This window comes from Podarcis muralis, chromosome 7, assembly GCF_964188315.1.
Source record: "Podarcis muralis chromosome 7, rPodMur119.hap1.1, whole genome shotgun sequence".
In the NCBI taxonomy this organism is placed as follows: Eukaryota; Metazoa; Chordata; class Lepidosauria; order Squamata; family Lacertidae; genus Podarcis; species Podarcis muralis.
Window position 1 is genome coordinate 21,501,248 of NC_135661.1, and position 20,810 is coordinate 21,522,057.

General features: G+C 49.1%; 1 protein-coding gene across 2 annotated transcripts in view; it reads right to left on the reverse strand.

Moving 5' to 3' along the window:
• LOC114602500 (tyrosine-protein phosphatase non-receptor type 11-like) overlaps positions 1-8,946 on the reverse strand; it is a 61,414-nt gene extending 52,468 nt beyond the window's left edge. The window contains exon 1 of one of the 2 annotated variants that reach the window (XM_028740798.2): positions 8,776-8,946. In XM_028740798.2, coding sequence (XP_028596631.2) covers positions 8,776-8,789 — 14 coding nt within the window. In that variant the 5' untranslated portion in view covers positions 8,790-8,946. Of the gene's footprint in view, positions 1-6,953; positions 6,974-8,775 lie in introns of those variants that run through there. The other variant, XM_077931364.1, reaches the window with a different exon arrangement.
• Between the last annotated feature and the right edge of the window lie 11,864 nt (positions 8,947-20,810).

Below are 20,810 nucleotides of genomic sequence, written 5' to 3' on the forward strand. Positions count from 1 at the left end.
AAGAGGGATCGCTGCGCAGTGAAAGCAGCAATCCCTCTTGCTGTTCTGGCTTCTGTGATAGCTGCGCAGCCTGCATTCGCTCCATAAGACGCACACACATTTCCCCTTACTTTTTAGGAGGGAGAAAGTGAGTCTTATAGAGCAAAAAATACGCTATGTGCCATGTGAGGAAGCACTTTCTCTTATCTGTCCCGACTCCTCCAACATTCAGACTGTGAGGTGCTCAGCTTGTGACGCATGCAAAAGGGCCTTCCTGCAAGGTGTCAGGATTTCCTGAGTGTCACCTGCCAAGGCCCAAAACCCTCGAGTTTTCCGCCCAGCACAAGCCTTTGGCTCCAGAGTTCTTTCTGGCTGTTCAAAGAGAGGCAGCTCAAAGCTTGCTTGGAAAATGACAGTGAATAACAATGAAATCCCTCTGATTTAACGAGCTCCTGTTGCTCCGCCCCAATTCCCTCTTTTGCCTTCCACCTCCTTGCTTCACCCTGGAGGCAGGGAAGCCCGGAAAAGTGCGAAACACTTTTGCTGCTTGCCTTGAGTCGCACAGCCTGCTCCTGCTGCTGTTTTGCAACACTTCCAGTGTGATCCAGAGTGAATCAGTCTGCCACTCCCCTCCGGGTGCTGCGCAAGGAGGAATGAATGAGATCCAGCTCACAGGAACTGGGGTTTAGGGGAATAGTGAGGAACCTCAGGCCCAGGAGCCAAATATATTTGTCAGCTCGCCTTTCCGCAAATATACACCTAGTTTACCTGCTTCAACCTGCGGCCGTTTTGCTGGTAGGGCGATAGCGCACGTTGACTTTTTCAACTTCCCAAAATGAGGGGTGCTAACTAGTTGCAACATGACATGAGAATTCAAAAGACATTTGGGTTAAATTAATAGGATTTTGTTCTGCTTGGCAAGTGAAATATGTGTAAAATTGCACAGAACTCATTAAAAACAACTGCCATACATTTTATTTGCCATTAATACAGTGGTACCTCGGGTTACAGACGCTTCAGGTTACAGACTCCATTAACCCAGAAATAGTACCTCGGGTTAACAACTTTGCTTCAGGATGAGAACAGAAATCACACGGTGGTGCGGCGGCAGCGGGAGGCCCCATTAGCTAAAGTGGTACATCAGGTTAAGAACCGTTTCAGGTTAAGAACGGACCTCCAGAACGAATTAAGTTCTTAACCCGAGGTACCACTGTAATGTGTTAATGGTTATTTATTAATATTTTTTATTATTTATTTAAATCCTTGAGCCAGATCACACTGGGACATACCCTCCAACATTTCTCCAATGAAAACAGGGACTCCCAAAGTAAAAGCAAGGCAGTCCGGGATCCAGTCAGAAACCGGGGCGGCGTCTGTAAATCCGGAGCTGTCTCTGGAAAACAGGGCCACTTGGAGGGTCTGGAATAAACCCATCTGGGCAAAGAAGCTTTATACAGCACAGGTTTCCTCCAAGGCCTCGTCTCACTCTCAAGGGCAGGTGCCCCCCCCTGTCCTGAGTCAGTGGGAGGCGGGGGGAGTGGGAGGGTGCTGAGTAACGCTCAGGGTGCCCTGCCTCTCCTTTCGAGGAACGTCACGCAGAGGGCATCCAGGATTCAGTAACAGCCCACAAGGCATGCAAATCCGTGGCTCCCCGCATGTGTTCATCTCATCACGCCACAAGGCTCTTAATCTCCGGCCGGCTGTGGGGGGGGGGGGGAGCATGAGAGCAGGAGGGGGGGCTATTCTTAGCTGACCTCTTAAGCAAGCCAGAGAGTGTGATGGAGCAGAATGCTGCTCTCTCTGTCTCTCTCGCTCACTGCTGTCAGAAGAGATGCACCCAAAGCGTTGGGATTCCCGATGGTGGCGCTGTGGAAGTTGGAGCAACCTTGCTGCAGCAGCATCAGGCTGCTGGCTATTCTTGGGGCTGGCCCTACCATTAGGCAAAGTGATCAGCAGGCACCTCAGGCTGCAATTGCTGAGAGGTGGGGACTGGGGTTCCCTAAGCAAGCCTGCTGCCCTCAGCTGCCGTAGAAGACACCACCAATCCTCATGTAAAGTTCAGTTTGACCAGCTTGCACACATGGATTAGGCTGCAGGTGAGGAGAGGCGCCATCTTCTCCTTTGCCTCAGGCAACAAAATATATTGGCCTGGCCCCAGCTACTATGAGGAGAGGATGTTGGCTAGTTGAGACCCTGGCCTGAACCAGCAGGTTCTTCTGATGATGGTTGATTCCCATGAACCGGTATGCAATGACATACAGCCTCTGAACCCAGAGACTCCATTGGATCAGGGGTGGAGACTCCTGCCTCTGCTGGCTATGGATGATGGAAGTTGTAGTCATCCAACATGTGGGAACCCAAGGTTGAGAAAGGCTGGTTTAGACCGACTAGCCAATGTTCTCCAGCGTTTTAAAGAGGGGACCTTCCCAGCCTTACCTGAACATGCCAGGGACTGAAACTGGGACCTTCTACACTCAAAGCACATGCTCTGCCACAGAGCTGAGGTTCTTCCCCATTAGAGGGCAATGCTTTTCCCCCACAACCAAAGCACTGATGAATCAGCTGCCAGAAACTTTCAAGAAAAACAACGCATCAAACTGTTCTACCACCTCTTTTCCCTTGCTCCTTCACCTTCTATGGAAACAGTTTGGCCTGCCTCTTTTCCGTCAAGTCAGCTCTCTCTCTCTGCGGAGGAGGAAGCAGCAGCCAGAGAAGACGACAAGGGGAAACAGATTTCAATTCATATATATATATATATATTTGAAAGGTGCTTTCGCCACAGATTGAGCGCATGCAGCCGTGACTCACTCGCATGAGGACAGAGCACGTCCCACCTACTCGAGAATCAAAAAGGATGAGATGTAAACGGAACAAAGCCCAGGAAGTATATGGGTGGGACGGGGGCAGGCCAAAGGGTGACTTTCTGATGTTATGAACTCCAACTCCTGAAGCATCTTATATACCACAGCGGTCAGCAACATGCCACCATCTTGGAAAAGCAAGATTCCATCTGTGCTATTTGTCTCCAGCCTCGAGAGGTTCACCTGACACCGTCCTCCAGAGGCAGATCTACTGTGGAACTAATGAGACTTCAGAGCCCCACAAAATGAATCAAATGAATAAATATAAGAATTACTAGGGGCTTGCTCTGCTTACCAACCCACCTGCCACTATCCCCACATTAACCTCCTAGGGTTTCCCCTTCCCACCCCATGCAACTACTAAGCTCACTCTTCACCTTCCCAACCCCATTACTCCATGCAAATCCAGGACTGTGATGTGGCCCTAAAAAGTCCTCCTAAGGGCAGCCGCCTGATGACAACCTTGCGTTTTTATTTATATAGGAAGAAAAAAACTTATTGGGTTGTAGCCAACCGAGTCCTACTCAGAGTAGACCAACTAACATTAATGGACCTAAGTTAGTCATGCCCATTATTTTCAGTGGGTCTACTCTGAGCAGGACTGAGATGTGAGATTCCTGCCCCACAAAGCTGCGTCGGGCACCTCTGTTTTATAGTTTCAAACATGTGCTAACTTTTGGATACCAGAGATGGCTGTTTTCAGGACTTACCCTATTCCGATGACTGATCTAACTGTTTCCAATACTGAATTTTAATTTGGTGTAACCCACCCTGGTAAAAGGTAAAGGGACCCCTAACCATTAGGTTCAGTCGTGGCTGACTCTGGGGTTGCAGCGCTCATCTTGCCTTATTGGCTGAGGGAGCCGGCGTACAGCTTCCAGGTCATGTGGCCAGCATGACTAAGCCGCTTCTGGTGAACCAGAGCAGTGCACGGAAACGACGTTTACCTTCCCGCCAGAGCGGTACCTATTTATCTACTTGCACTTTGACGTGCTTTCGAACTGCTAGGTTGGTAGGAGCAGGGACCGAGCAACGGAAGCTCACCCCGTCGCGGGGATTCGAACCGCCGATCTTCTGATCGGCAAGCCCTAGGCTCTGTGGTTTAACCCATAGCGCCACCCTCGTCCCGGTACCTGCTGTCAAAGGGTACCTGCTGTCAAAGGGTACCTGGTACCTGCTGGCAAAGGGGGGGTAATAAATTTAATAAGAGAAAGGAGAATGTTAGATGCACCCCATTAAAAAAAACCACACACACTAACTGGGTAGACAGATAAAGAGATACAGATACAGAAGTAGAAGGAAAATGCACCATCAGCATTTGTGGTCATGTGCAAGACTTAACATGCATGTGCAACCAGAGTCAAGATACAGTTGCCTCTGACTCAAGGCAAGAGGACTTAAGTCTGCCGTGTTATACTACTCCTGTCCAAACCCCTACACCAGGGTTTCCCAAACTTGGGTCTCCGGTTGTTTTCAGACAACAATTCCCATCATCCCTGACCTTGCTAGCTAGGGATGATGGAGACCCAAGCATGGGAAACATACTACATGGATGTCCTGTCTGCTCTCAGGTTCAACACAAGTTCCTCCCCTTTCCGCAAGAACCCAAAATGAGCCCTATAGCTGGACCACGTCCAAAGGCCCATCTAGTCTGGCATCCTCTCCTCCCAGTGGCCCACCGGATGCCTCAGTGGGAAGCCCCACAGCAGGACCTGAGTGCAAGAACCGCTTGCAATTCCCAGCAACTGGTATTCAGAGGTGCACTGCCTCAGACAGAGGTAGTAGAACACAGCCACCAGGCCACCGCAAACCATAGCTAGTAGCTCTGACAGCTTCAGACATCCCAAGGCCTCCTGCTCCCTCCAAAAACTCCCTCCTTTCTCCCTCGCTGCCCCATGTGCTTGGCGCAGCCTTCCAGGACACCTGGGCCTCCTGCCTTTGTCACACAAGCTCCCTGGTCCCATCGGAAACTTGAGCACTTGCTTCTCAAACACCCACAGGCTGGACTAGCCCACACCGAAGCAAAAAGCGGATTCTCATCAGTCATCTGCACATTAATGTCTGGGTGCCCATAGGGCATCCTCCCCTCTCTGGTGTTAGCCTGGACCTTTCTCCCTTTAAATATATTTTAAATACAAAATGGCCAGTACTGAAAAACCCTGCATTTAAAGTGGGGGGAAGGTCCAGGAGCAGACTGTGTTGGGGTTCATATTTTGTTTGCTCCCACTATGGACAAAGTCACTATTTACTCCTGCCACAAATTCCTCCCCTTCGTTGTTTTCTCTGTGGCAGAACCTTATAGATTGCCATCTCCTCGGGGCAGGGACCATCTGCTCCTGCTCTGTGGAATACAGGGCTCACGGATGGCATCAAATGCTGCACTAATAGTAATAATACGCCTCGAAAGGTAACAAAGGAAGACCCTGATGGAGAGGAAACAGGGAACACCCTAAGCAAACAAGGACAGCTGCCCCATAGCAGTTCCACTGCTATGGATGTTTTCTAGCTTAAATCAAAGAAAGGGCTTGTTTATATTTTTGCAGGGGGTGGAATGGGTGATTACAGAATATATATATTCTTAAGAGAACGTGGAGAGTCTGCTGGCCTACCGGCAGGACAACCCATTTTAAAATAGATCATTAAAATAAGAAATTCCTCTGGAGTGACTCAGCAAGCAATATCTGTTTCCTACGTTTTTATCTCTGCCCTTTCTGCAAAAAGCTTAGGCCGATGTCTACGACAGTATCCCCCAACCTATCACCCTCCCTGGATGCTTTGGGCTACAACTCCCATCAGCTCCATGGGAGTTGTAATCCAATGCATCTGGAGGGCACTAGGTTGAGGGGTAAGTCTGAACACATGCACAATGCATTCACACGCCCTCATTCCCACAACAACCTTGCGAGGCGGGCGAAGTTAATGACAAGCGACAGGCCCCAAGGTCACTCATTGGAGTTTGGACCTGTGTTACCAGGAGATTAGGTCCAACATTTTAACCTGTCCTAGGTGAGGCTGATGGGGGTTAAGAGTTCAAAACACCTGGTTGGCCAAGACTGCTTTAACCATTACACCACGCTCCCAGCAAAATGAAGCTTTAAGTTACAGAACATTCAGCACAAACCTCTAATCAAGCTTGGCAGACGTCAGTCTAGGCCTCCCCAAATGTTGCAATGGCCAAAGAGCACCAATAACAATTAGAAGGCTTTTGGGTTCCAAGAATTCAGAGTTCCTTTTTGGGTTCTGAGATTTTGGGTTTGAGCAGAAGGAACATGAGGTCAAACAGGGTGACGTCAGTGGGGGGGGAGATACTCCCTGATAAGCTGTTCCAAACTATTTTAACCATAAACATGTTCCTTTGCATTCGTGGTTGCTAAACCGAAAGGAAGCCATACTTTTTTTTAAAAAAATGATGCTCCAGGGTTAAAGCTTGCGAGAGGGCACTTTTCTGATTTGGAGATTATTTGCATTGAGGTGTGTGTGAATCTATAGCTACCGAGCTGTGAGTAAGGAAGTCAGTGGCTCAGAGGTGCGCCTGTCATTTACACAATCGCAGTTACACAACTGCAGAAATTGCAGCTTCTGCACTCTGCACATCCTCAGGCGCAGCCACGCTGAAGGGCAGCTTTCAAAGCAAAGCTGTGAGCTTACCTCCCGACTGCAGAATTAAATATTTAGTAGGAAGAGGGGAAAGGAAACAAAATGCACCACAAAAACCTGTTATCTGCATTATAACCACGAAAGAAGATGGAAAGGAAAAGAGGTTAATCTGGGTGTGGGTAGGAGGAGAATGAAAAGAAGGGTCTTCCATCAGAGTTTTTTTGTTTTTGTTTCTTAAAGATTTTAATTTAAACAAGGCAAAGAAAAGGAAAAAGATTACACTGATATCAACACAGTACAATGCAGAATATCAGTTGATATCCATTAGAGGGATTCAGAGTTCAAGAAACATTAAAAACAACAACCCAATACCCAGCCTCCGGAGCTCGAAAGAAGAAAATTGGGGCGGGTTGGAGGGAGAGATTAAAATGTGGAAATGACCAAAGGAAGCTGATGATGAGGCAGAAGGAAACTTTTCTCTTTCACCCAGTTCAGTCTGACTTAAGACTTCCCTACCACATGATGCAGGAATGACCAGAGTAGCTCAATCGTTCCTCTTTGCCCTGGATTTCGAGACCTGATAATGTATAGTTTTAAGACAAATATTAGTCCCATGATTGTATGTTGTTTTTAACTGTTTCTAATATCATTTGGAGGGACGCGGGTGGCACTGTGGGTAAAAGCCTCAGCGCCTAGGGCTTGCCGATCGAAAGGTCGGCGGTTCGAACCCCCGCGGCGGGGTGCGCTCCCGCTGCTCGGTCCCAGCGCCTGCCAACCTAGCAGTTCGAAAGCACCCCCGGGTGCAAGTAGATAAATAGGGACCGCTTACCAGCGGGAAGGTAAACAGCATTTCTGTGTGCTGCGCTGGCTCGCCAGATGCAGCTTTGTCACGCTGGCCACGTGACCCGGAAGTGTCTCCGGACAGCGCTGGCCCCCGGCCTCTTGAGTGAGATGGGCGCACAACCCTAGAGTCTGTCAAGACTGGCCTGTACGGGCAGGGGTACCTTTACCTTTTTAATATCATGCTTTAAATATAATCAACTCCGGGGCCTTAGAATGAAGGGCAGGTTAACAACAACAACAACAACAACAGCAGCAGCAGCAGCAACAAATAAGATCAGTCTGTTGTAAAGTGTTCTACACAACAGGTACATGGTACACCCCTGTATAAGAGCAGTCTACCTCCAAGTACCGCAAACAGGAGGCAAGGGGGATGGGACAAAAAGGCGGTTGCTGCTGCTTTCCATTTAATTAATCCAACAAAGTCCGATCAGTTTAGAGCCACTGAAATTAACATACCTAAGGTAGCAAGGTCCATTGATTTAAATGGGTCTACTCAGAGTAGATTGGCTACAAATGTTTGCTTTACGCACAGACACAGAGCTTTTTAAATTTATTTTAAAGGCAAACTAGTCAGAACAACTAAGAACGAAGAAATTAAGAAACTGAAAATAACAGCCCCGCAGTGCAAACAGTGTACTGGTTGGGTCTGATGGGAGTTGTTGTCCAAAACATTGCAAAGCGATGGGCGGCGGGGGGGGGGGGGGAGTCGCGTCAGCTTGGCAAAGGCTGACCTAAAGACAGGCCTCCATGCTCACGGACAGTCTATCTGCAAATATTAGGTACCGAGGGTCGGAGAGAGGAGAGTTGGGCAACTCTCCCTCCTCCTCGCCATGTACTGTCTGGAGCGGGTTGGGGGCTCTGACGGAGTTGTAGTCCGAAACATTTAGAGGAGGACAGCAAACGTGGGGGGAAGGCTGAGCTAAATATAGAGACCCTCCACGATCAGGGGGAGTCTACCTCCAAATAATAACAGATAAGGGGGTGGGTCGGAAAGGAGGGAAGAGACCCTGTGCCTTGTTTACAAACTCAAAAACACACTGGCTGGCTGGGAGGGTGGGGTGCGGGTGGGAGTTGTAGCCCAAAACATCTGGAGAAGCCTGGGGTGGGTGGGAAGGATGATCTAAATAAAGAGACCCTCCATGATAAGGGGCAATCTACCTCCAAATATTAAGGGATTATTCCCACCCACCCCACGCTGGCAGAGGGCTGACGGGAGCTGTAGTGCAAAACATCCGCAGAAGTACACCACCTTTTTGCGGTGGGGGGTGGGGAGAAGGAGGTTGTTCTAAATCCTCCATGTTCAGGTGCGGTCTACCTGCAAACATAAGATACGGAGCGGTGTGGGGAAGAAAAGGAAGAACGGGGTGGGGACGGAGGCTGTCCGCTGCCCCGTTTCTGAGCTTCACGCCGCACCACCACCGAAGGCAAACAAAAATCCCAAATTGCAAAACTCCGCACATTTCGGACGCGCCGCAGGAGATTAAGCGGATCTTACCTGCGGGAGGTCATCGCAGCTCCAGCCCCGGGAGGGACACGCCCCCCCCCCCCCCCGCCACACCAAAAAAAAAAAAAAAGTTGCGTGTATTTCCCTAGTTCACAGCGCGGTCCGCTCCTCTCGCAGCATCAGCCCCAGTTCAGGCGAAGGAGCCAAAGGGAGCGGCTTCCCTAAAGACTGAGAGAGGGAGCGAGGGAGGGGCGACACTCCCGGGCCACGCCCCCTCGCCCACCTCCATATATGGGCGCCCTGGCCCGCCCTCTCGCCTGACGCCGAAGCCGCTCATTGGCCGGAGGGTGGAAGCAGCCCAGGACACGCCTCCGCCCCGCGCTCCTCCAGCTGGGGCTCTGGCAAACCCACGTGTCAGCCAAGGGGAAAGCCCTCCCTGCAGAGAGAGATGTGTGAGAGGGGAATCCCCGATCCGCCAATCAACGCCGCCTGGCAACAGGCACCGCCTGGCAACGGAGGAGCTGCGCTTAAAGAGACAGCCCTGGAAAGCGTTAGTAGGGAGTGTGAAGTTTATTTTAACTTAGGGAGATTTGTTTTTTTGAGGGGATGAGGTGTTTTTAAGCGGGCGGCGTTAATTGGGAGTTGGGGGGGGTTGGTTGGTTCCCGAACAAAAAGTTGTCCTGTTTTTTGCAGCCGCCTCTGCAAAAGCTTCAACATTATTTTATTATTTATTACTTAGCAAATTTGTATTCCCCGCTTCACCCGTAGATCTGTGGGCTGTTCGCAGCATAAACATGCAAGATAAAAAAGCAAAACACATAAGAACAGGAAGAAAAACAAAACAAAACAATAACCTCACACAAACACTACCCTTTTGCATTTATTCATTGCCTCCCCCCCCCCCCAAGAGCTCAAAGTGATGATATATAGACGACATACATGATTCTCCCTTGCCCTCTTCATTTAATCCCCACAACAACCCCGTAAGGGAGGTTACGCAGAGAGGCAGTGACTGGCCCAAAGTCACCCAGTGGGTTTTGTGATGAAGTGGAGAATTTGAACCTTGGTCTCCCAGGTCCTGGTCCTAATCTCTAACCACTATGCAATGCTGCCTCGTTGTGGCTTTATTATCTATCTATCTGGCTATCTATTTTGTAGGTTTAAGTTGTTTTTCTGCTTTGAAATATTTGAAAGCATTGATTCATGTTTCAAAAATCTCTAAGGGTGTTAAAAAATTTTTAAAGAGGTTTTCTGTTAATTATTCTGCTTTAAATGTGGGCCTTTCAGTTCTGTTTTCATTTGTGATGGTTTGTTTTGATAGTTTGCAATGCTCTGTTTTACATTTTAAGACAGGTTGTAAACCACTTAAGAGATTTACTATTTTTATTTCTTTGGGAAGTGTAAAACGGTGTAGTGTTTTCTTAAATAAAGACATCTGTGTATGCACTGGGCTGTTATATTATTTATATATTTACGATTAAATAATGTTATTTATACTATTAACACACCATGTCCTTGCTGTGGTGGGAGAGATTCAAAACTGAGCGATTAAGCAAACGACTTTGCAGCCAGAAAATGTTATTTCCTTGCCCTTTTCCTAGTTGAAAGGGGCTGAGATCCTGAAGCTAGGAAAGGCCTCTTTCTCCCTGCTCAAATTCTTTGGCTCTTTCTGCCAGGCAGACGAAATGACACTGAGCTTTCTTGGCTGGCGCCCATCAGGACAAGTGGAGCAGAAGACGATTGGCTGAGCCAGAGCTAATGACAGACCTTCCAAGTGTCCCTATTTCCCAGGGACAGTCCCTGATTTAGAGAAGCCCTCCCGGTTTCTTATGAATGTCCCACTTTTCCCCAGGACGTCCCTATTTTCATGTGAGAAATGTTGGAGGGTAGGGTGGCGCTGTGGGTTAAACCATAGAGCCTAGGACTTGCCGATCAGAAGGTTGGCGGTTCGATTCCCCGCGACGGGGTGAGCTCCCGTTGTTCAGTCCCTGCTCCTGCCAACCTAGCAGTTCGAAAGGACATCAAAGTGCAAGTAGATAAATAGGTACTGCTCCGGCGGGAAGGTAAACGGCGTTTCCGTGTGCTACCAGCTCCCTCGGCGAATAAAGCGAGATGAGCGCCACAACCCCAGAGTCGGTCACGACTGGACCTAATGGTCAGGGGTCCCTTTACCTTTACCTCTATGCAATGAGAGGAGGAGCCAACTCATTCTAGATTTGCCCTCCTCCTCCTCCTCCTGTTCTCCTAATGGACCAGCCTCCATGACTGAACCCTATCGATTGACAGCTTCAGATAGAATAGAATAGAATCATAGAGTTGGAATAGACCACAAGGGCCATCGAGTCCAACCCCCTGCCAAGCAGGAAACACCATCAGAGCACTCCTGACATATGGTTGTCAAGCCTCTGCTTAAAGACCTCCAAAGAAGGAGACTCCACCACACTCCTTGGCAGCAAATTCCACTGTCGAACAGCTCTTACTGTCAGGAAGTTCTTCCTAATGTTTAGGTGGAATCTTCTTTCTTGTAGTTTGGATCCATTGCTTCGTGTCCGCTTCTCTGGAGCAGCAGAAAACAACCTTTCTTCCTCCTCTATATGACATCCTTTTATATATTTGAACATGGCTATCATATCACCCCTTAACCTCCTCTTCTCCAGGCTAAACATGCCCAGCTCCCTTAGCCGTTCCTCATAAGGCATCGTTTCCAGGCCTTTGACCATTTTGGTTGCCCTCTTCTGGACACGTTCCAGTTTGTCAGTGTCCTTCTTGAACTGTGGTGCCCAGAACTGGACACAGTACTCCAGGTAAGGTCTGACCAGAGCAGAATACAGTGGCACTATTACTTCCCTTGATCTAGATGCTATACTCCTATTGATGCAGCCCAGAATTGCATTGGCTTTTTTAGCTGCTGCGTCACACTGTTGGCTCATGTCAAGTTTGTGGTCAACCAAGACTCCTAGATCCTTTTCACATGTACTGCTCTCAAGCCAGGTGTCACCCATCTTGTATTTGGGCCTCTCATCCCCTCCTCCCCCAGTGCAATACTTTACATTTCTCCCTGTTAAAGTTCATCTTGTTTGTTTTGGCCCAGTTCTCTAATCTGTCAAGGTCGTTTTGAAGTATGATCCTGTCCTCTAGGGTGTTAGCCACCCCTCCCAGTTTGGTGTCATATTTTTCTCTTTGATATCTGGTGGGAGGGCGTTCCACAGGACGGGTGCCACTACCGAGAAGGCCCTCTGCCTGGTTCCCTGTAACTTGGCTTCTCGCAGCGAGGGAACCCCCAGAAGGCCCTCGGCGCTGGACCTCAGTGTCCGGGCAGAACGCTGGTAGGAAAATGAATATTTCTTCTTTTTTCAAAAAAAGGTGTTTAGCAAAAATCCAAAGAAGGGTAGTGTTACAGATCTACAGAGTTTTGGGGTGCAAGGGCACCCGTAACTGCTAAGGTGTGTTGAGAAATTAATAAATGATGGGATTTAGATAGCATTTGAAGGGAAGATGCCAGGCCAATGAAAAATACAGGAAAAGCTTTTTATCCCTCAGGCCAGGAAGCGAATCATTAACCCATCAATGGAAACCATCCAGTTGTCAAAGTGAGGGGGGGGGGCATGATGTCACACAGGAAAAATGCTCTTAAAAAACCCCCAACAGTTCTGGATACAGTGGGGCAGGCAGACAGATGGGGAGGAGTTGCTTGGAGCAGGCATTCTTGGGAAGAAGAAAAGAAGTGGGCAGAACTTCAGGAGCTGCTGTGAGGGCCGGAACCATCTTGGCAGGCTGGGGCAGAGGCAATGAGATGGCGGTCAGGATGCCTTGGAAATCCAGCGCTGGGGAAACCCACCGCTCTTGAGATGTGATGCTCTGAACTGTCTCCAGTATACCTGAAGGAGCATCTCCACCTCCATCGTTCTGCCCGGACACTGAGGTCCAGCGCTGAGGGCCTTCTGGGGGTTCCCTCACTGCGAGAGGCCAAGTTACAGGGAACCAGGCAGAGGGCCTCCTCGGTAGTGGCACCTGCCCTGTGGAACGCCCTCCCACCAGATGTCAAAGAGAAAAATAACTACCAAACTTTTAGAAGACATCTGAAGGCAGCCCTGTTTAGGGAAGCTTTTAATGTTTCATAGGTTATTGTATTTTAGTGTTTTGTTGGAAGCCGCCCAGAGTGGCTGGGGAAACCCAGCCAGATGGGCGGGGTATAAATTATTTGTTGTTGTTGTTGTTGTTGTTAGGCTTTGGGTGTAAATATGTGCAAATTAACCCTATTTCTTAGTCTCCTATGGGTCTCAATTTCCCAATGGCAGCACAACCCTGGGAGAGAACCTTGAATTCCCTGGAATATTGCTCCTGCTCAGCAGGGATTGGGGGGTGCTGGCATGCAACGTTTGTTAACAGCAGCAAAACAATGGAATAAAATGACCCTACCAGCCACTGAGATTCACAAGGTGGTGTGTGAGCTTTCAACCAATGCAGAACTGTGCACAGGGCAGGATGTTCTAAAAATATGAATGTAATGTGAGTCAAAGGTCCACCAGGTCTAATATTCTATCCTCACAGTGGCCAGCCAGGTGCCTCAATGGGAAGCCCCAAAGCACCCGAGCACAGCAACATCTTCCTTGCTACCAATTCAACAGTGGAGGCAATGTTTAGACATCCTAATGAGCAGCCACTGCTGGCCTTATTCTCTATGTGTGTGTCTCTTACACACAGAGAGAACACAGTTCTTGCACCCCCCTGAGGTTGCTGGGGAACCAGTGCGGCACAGTGGTTCGACCAGGATCTGGGAGAGACCACAGTTCAAGTCTCCAGTCCACAAGAAAGCTCCCTGGGTGACCTTGGGGCCATCACTGTCTCCTTTCAGCCTAACACTCACAGGGTTGTTGTGAGGATTAAATGAGTGGGAGGAGAACCCATTGACTTGAGCTCTTTGGAGAAGAAGGTGAGGGTATAAATGCAATAAATAATGCCCAGTTAGAGACCCCTTAGAGTTGCCTGGGGTGAGGAGATGCCTGTGTGTTAAGACAATTTAATTGTGTGTGTGCATGCATGGGCACACACCTTTGGTTCAATGGGGCCTCTGAAGAGTTGTTCTAGTGAGTTAAATCTACCTGGCCACTAGAGGGCGAGGGAGTTCAGAGTGAAGAAAACTGCAGGCCTAGGCAGATTTATTTACCTGTGTGTAAGCCCCAAGCAGCTTAGTCATGCTGGCCACATGACCCGGAAGCTGTACGCCGGCTCCCTCGGCCAATAAAGCGAGATGAGTGCCGCAACCCCAGAGTCGTCCGTGACTGGACCCTTTACCTTTAAGCCCCACCCACCATGCTGAGACAGGTAGGTAGGGAGAACATGTGGCCCTCCAGATATTGTTGGATTCCAACTGCTGGCTTGCTCTTGACAATAACCAAGAATGGGAGCTGGAGTTTTGCAACACGTCTTCTTGAAGTGAGCCTCAACTCGATTCCTTTTGTTGGGGCCAAATTATATCCCTCATTTGATTATGGACAAACATGTGAGCCTTACAGCAACTGCCCTCTGGGTCTGACAATTGGAACTGGTTACTTTTAGCTTTGTGATGCGAGAGCCTTTTAACTGGAGATGCCAGAGACTGAACATGGGACCTTCAGCCTGCCAAGCAGCTGCTCTAATAGTGAGCCACAACCCGTAAGACATAGTTAGCTGCCTTATTCTGAATTGGATCATAAGTCCAGTTAACCCAGCATTATCTGCACTGACTGGGAGCATCTGCTGGATCTCTCAGCGGCCTTTGACACCATCAACCATAACATCCTTCTGGACTGTCTAGAGGGGCTGGGAGCTGGGGGCACTGTTATACGGTGGTTCCGCTCCTTTCTCCTGGGCCATGTCCAGAAAGTGGGGGGGGGATGAGTGTTCAGACCCCTGGGCTCTCACTTGTGGGGTGCCTCAGGGTTCCGTCCTCTCCCCCATGCTTTTTAACATCTATATGAAGCCGCTGGGAGAGATCATCAGGGGGTTTGGACTGGGTGTCCATCAATATGCAGATGACACCCAGCTCCATCTCTCCTTTAAATCAGAACCAGTGAAGGCGGTGAAGATCCTGTGTGAGTGCCTGGAGGCGGTTGGAGGATGGATGGCGGCTAACAGATTGAGGTTGAATCCTGACAAGACAGAAGTACTGTTTTTGGGGGACAGGGAGCGGATGGGTGTGGGGGATTCCCTGGTCCTGAATGGGGTAGCTGTGCCCCTGAAGGACCAGGTGCGCAGCCTGGGAGTCATTTTGGACTCACAGCTGTCCATGGAGGCGCAGGTTAATTCTGTGTCCAGGAGTGGTCTCGCCGGAGTGGTGCATGCTCTAGTTATCTCCCACTTGGACTACTGCAATGCACTCGTGGGGCTACCTTTGAAGGTGACCTGGAAACTGCAATTAATCCAGAATGCGGCAGCTAGACTGGTGACTGGGAGTGGCCGCCGGGACCACATAACACCGGTTCTGAGGGATCTGCATTGGCTCCCAGTACGTTTCCGAGCACGATTCAAAGTGTTGGTGCTGACCTTTAAAGCCCTAAACGGCCTCGGTCCTGTACATCTGAAGGAGCGTCTCCACCCCCATCGTTCAGCCCGGACACTGAGATCCAGTGCCGAGAGCCTTCTGGTGGTCCCCTCATTGCGAGAAGTGAGGCTACAGGGAACCAGACAGAGGGCCTTCTCGGTAGTGGCGCCCGCCCTGTGGAACACCCTCCCATCAGATGTCAAAGAGATAAACAACTACCTGACATTCAGAAGACATCTTAAGGCAGCCCTGTTCAGAGAAGTTTTTAATATGTAACGCTGTACTGTTTTTAACACTTGATTGGGAGCCGCCCAGAGAGGCTGGGGAAACTCAGCCAGATGGGCGGGGTATAAATAATAAAAAATTATTATTATTATTATTATTATTATTATTATTATTATTATTATTATTATTATCATCATCATCATCATCTAGGAGCAGCTGACCGATGTCTCTCCCAGGCCTACCTGGAGATACCATGGGGGATTGAGCCACAGACCTTCTACATGCAAAGCAGCTGCACTCTGTCACAGCTCCTGCCTTTTGTTTTGGCGCTGGAGAAGGGCAGGAAATCTGCACTGCTGCGAGTGCGCCTGAACGCCATTTGAAGAACGGAAGTTTTTGCGATAAATTAGGTTCCGCCTGGAGCTGCCGTCAAGACAATTGGTTTTGTCGTTCTGTAATGTTATCCTTTTGTAATTATTTGCCAGATTTACGGGTTGTCGTCGTTTCGCCACGGCTTATGATCAAACAAATAACATTATTACCTTCCCGCCGCAGCGCAAAACTGATCTGATGGATAGTACTTAACTGTGACTGTAGGAGCGTAGGACGGTATTCAGCAAAGTTTTGCCCAGAGCAGACCCCGTAGGAATGAATGGACCTAGCTGAGTCGTGTGTTCATTCATTTCAATGGGCTTGCTCTGAGACAAGCTTTGTGGAATGCCACTCACAGGAAGCTGCCTTCTACCAAGTCCCAGGCTTTTTGCCACCTGAGGAATCTGCCTCACTCGGCTTAATGGTAGGGAGAGATCTACTGGATCCAGATGGGCAAACTGGGGGGGGGGGCAGGAGAGGCAGCTCTTCTGTGTGTGAGAGGGAGTGAAGCTGCAAATAAACGTGCAGTTGGAGAGCTGATAATGTGTAGTTTGGAAAATGGTGCGTGGGAGAGAGAAATTAGACCTGTTAGGCGTATGTGTTTATTCAGTGCTTAAATGACAGGCCACATCAGGGACAGCCTGTGCACAAATTATATAAAGGGCAGAATGAGCTCAGTTTCCATTCTTGAAACAAACGGCCCAAACCATATCAAAACACCTTCCTCTCGAGGGCCTGATCCTCCTCTTTTTCACCTACCGTACATCTCTGGGCAGGCGGCACTTTGTCACATCCCTTTAAATAGCCTTAAAAGTACTTTCTTGTGCCTATTAGTTGCTCAGCTGTGGCAGGTTCATAAATGCTGCTGTGCAGGAGGTAAGAACGATGGGCTCCTTTGGAGAAACCGCATCTGGTACAGGGTGCAAGCGAAGAGCAAGTTTCTTTCACTTGTTTAATGGTGTGCGGTGTCTGATGGGAACACAGGAAGCTGCCTTATACTGAATTGGTCCATCTTAGGTCAGTGTTGTCTACACTAAGTGGCAGAAGCTCTCCAGGGTTTCAGGCAGAAAATCTCTTCCAGCCCTACTTGGAGTTCCTGGATATTGGACCTGGGACCTTCTGCCAGCAATGCTGCTCTAGCACTGAGCTGTGTGCATTTCCCAACTGGGGAATTTGCGGAGATGGATAAACCTGCTTTAAAGCATCTCTTTTGGACCACATTGTTGGGAGGGAGAACATTCAAGCGGCCAGTCCACTTGCCACATGCTTAGCCCCAAGCTGGTGCTGGGCATGGAGTCCTCAGAGGACAGGCAGCCCCCTGCCCCCAAATACAATGCTGAGGGTCACTTCAAGGGTCCCTCTGGTTTGATACCGGATGACAAAGCCCTGGAGCCACCAGAGCAGGAGGGAGAGCTGCCCCCTCAGTCCTTGAGAGCATCAGTGCCAGCGGTTTCGGGGTCCAGGTCAAAGACTGATAACACAGTGTGCTTCTACAGAGCCAGAGTGATTGGTTTACTCATGAGTAAGCACTCCCTGGTGCTCTTTCGGGGCCAGCAGCTGTGGTTAGGGAGGCTGGTTTTAGATGTAAGGCCTCACTCTTAAGCCCTCCTGTTGCTGGAAGCCACATAGTTTGACAAATGTTGAGAACAGGATGCCCGAGTAGATGGGCCCCTGGCCTGATCCTGCAGGGCTCTTGTTATACGTTACTGTCTTCTTAATAAAATGACCAGCGACTGGGTTTGGGAGAGGAGAGTGTGGGAAGGGAAGGCGATCGAGCAACGCGGCACTGCCACCTACAAGTCCCACGGAGCTATGCAGAATAATCATTTGAGGGATCTATATTAAGGCTACATCTGCTTAGGGGAAATCCAGAGGATGTGGATCCACTCATGAGCTCATCACATTTGATCGCAATGGCCCACCACAGCCATGACCTGGTTTCATCTGACCCAGAGAGAGAGATTTTTAAGCCTGTGTTTCTGCCCAGAGACCAACCCTGAGGGACCTCCGTTGTCACTCCAAAAGCTTTCCACTGAGACAACTGAGGTGCCATTGTTAGCGGAAGCTAGGAGTCAAAATTTCCATCCCCAGCTTTTTTATATTTAAAAAAGAAGTCCCCAGAGGAGGGAAAAGAGAGAACAAAACAGCCCCTTCTCTCTCCCTCTCTCCCCAGGGCATTCAAGACTATGCCAGACAGTTCGAACAAACCATGTCTGTCCTCAACTGCAGATTGTCCATTAGGGGGTTGGCTAAGCCCCTCAGGGCCATTTCCTGCCGAACAGTAGCCCATTAGGATGCTGTTTTGGGTAGCAAGATATATTGGGCCACTTTTTGTATTAATCCAGAGCACAACCAACTGGGATTGCAAACCCCAGTCTAGCAAATAGGATGCAGCCTGCAGTTTTGCACAGGGACCCATTGGGTGATAGAACATCTCAGGCAGCTGTGGGGGGAAATGGACCTTTGGGGGCAATCCAGCCTGCAGTCCAGGGCTCCCCCCACTCCTGCTTTAGATGGTTCACTTGCTTCAACATGCCGTAAGCCAGCCCTGCTGCTAAGGTGGCCTCCTGTTCATTTTGCTTGAGGGACCCTTGATATCTGCCCTTAAAATCCTGCCCTGATGGTGCCACGACAGGGGGAGCAAGAGGGCTCTTCAGGAGTGGCTTGCTTAGATATTTTATTTTGCTTGTTGCTTTCCGGACCAGGTGGTGGAAATAAAACTCCCTCCAAACGTAATCCAAAACTGCACCGCTGAGCCGAAAAAGGGGACCCAATGCACAGAATCAAACTGAATCTCAAGGTCTGGGCAGAGAAAGAGGACGAGAGAGAGAGAGAGAGAGAAGAGAGGAAGAGTGGCTGCGCAGCTTGGCACTGTCTGCATGTTTTTGCCAGCGCCCGGCCCTCTTGCAGCAGCAGTTTCCCAACAATGGCCTTGTTGTACGGGCGGCTCGTAACATCCATGCCTCTTTTGCGGGGTCTGACGCAAAGCGAGCCTCGGGGGAGGCGGCGGCTGGTGTCTGCTGGCAGGGGATGAAAACATCTGGCTTGTGCCAACTACAAGCTGGGGAGGCAGGCCAGGGGAGGAAGTCAAGAGGCCCATCCGGATTTCTGCCGCGCCCAGTGCAGCCAAAGGGTAGGGGCCTGCCTGGTACTGAGTCAGAAACATGGTCCATCTAGCTCAGTACTGTCTACACTGGCAGGCAGCAGCTTGCCAGGATTCCAGGTTGGGGGTCTATTACTCTCTCATCCTTGGAGATCCTGGGATTTCATCTGGGACCTTCCAAAGATGCTCTAACACTGAACTCTTTCCTTCCTTTAAGACAGTTCAGTGACATATTCCAGTCTAGCAAATGCATTAGAGGTGAATGCAGAGCAGGGCCGGTGATGGGTTTGGCCTGAAGTGGGATTGTGGCCCAAGGAGAGGACCCTGGGCCAAACAGAGGCCTGTGGGGCTGCCTTTGCCCCCCAGGCCTGAGATTCCCCCCCCACTACCTTAGAACCATTAAAAGCACCTAACTTGCCCAACTGTGCAGCTCACTAGAAGAGAACCTAGTATCAGTTAATAAACTTTAGGGGTAATGATTAATGCTGCTTGGCATTTTTTTACAGGTGGCACAAGTGAAGACAGAGGCAACACTTTATAGCTGAAGACGGATGCAACAAATGGGGTTTGAACAGTATTCCTGCCCTCAACAAAAAGCACTTTGCCTACGTTACCTTGGTCTTCGCCCACCAGATGTTTTGGACTACAACTCCCATCATCCCTTGCCAGCACTGCATGTGTCTTCACATGCACACCCATTATCTGCCCACAACAGTGATGCTAAAACCAACTGACCAAACAAATGGACCCACAACCAAAGGCCTATCTAGCGCCGCATCTTGTTTCTCACCATGGCTACCAGGTGCTTCTTGGCAGCAGCTGGTAGGAAGTGAACTACCCCTCCTGTACTCGTGATTCCCAATACTTTATTCAAAGATATACTGCATCTGAAATTGGGAGAGAATATCTAGCTATCGGAGAATATCTAGCTATCGGTGGTGGATCTGTCCTGAAACTACTGCCCACTAATTTCAAAAAGAAAAGGGAAAGATGGACCACACCCTCTTTTAAATGTATGGAAGGGTTTCAATTTTAAAAAAGAAAGAAAAGAAAAAACCATTTCTGGGGCACTGACATAAAAACTCAATGGGTAATGGTTATTAAGCCAGGCTCCCTAACCCAAGTTGAGCCTGGACTGCCATACAAATGCATGATAGAAAATTAAGAAGTGCCTCTCCAAATGCATATTTTGGTTAAAAGTGGGAGCACAACTGCCCTAGAGTGCATCGCTAGAGCATCATCAGCCCATGGAATTCGTACAGCAGGCCATAAGTCATTTGTTTACCCTAAGGAGCTAACAAACCAAAACAGATGCCAGATGGGCATTAAAAAATCAAAACCCTTGTTAAAAAGAAGACCCAAGTGAACAGATCCAAACCTCTACCATTAATCTTTCCTTTTGTAAAAATAGCAGTATTTGGGGGGGGGGGTATAAAACATTGCTGAACTGAAAGCCAAAGCTTAATAAATCTTGTTTAGGATGAACCTTATGCCAGATTATTATTATTTAAATCATTTTAAAAACCCTGGTTCTTCAGTAATCAGGCTATTGACTGCCAACAACACATTTTTTGCATTTAAATCTGGTGAGGCCAATGGGGGAAACTCCAAATGGTTCTAATAAACATGGCACAAGCCATGCGGCTGTCCTACCAATCTGGACCCAAATTCATGCTCTAAAGAACATTCCTCAGTCACCACCTCAAGACTGAAACAGATGGCAGGATGGGCTTCTCCTCTTTTAAAGTGTTATTTCAAAACACTGTTTTGTGTTGCTTTTTAATTGGTAATCCGAATGAAAGTTAGGAAGGTGCTCTTCCAGCTTGGATTCCCCCTTCCCTAAGGACCACTGGGGCTGCCCTC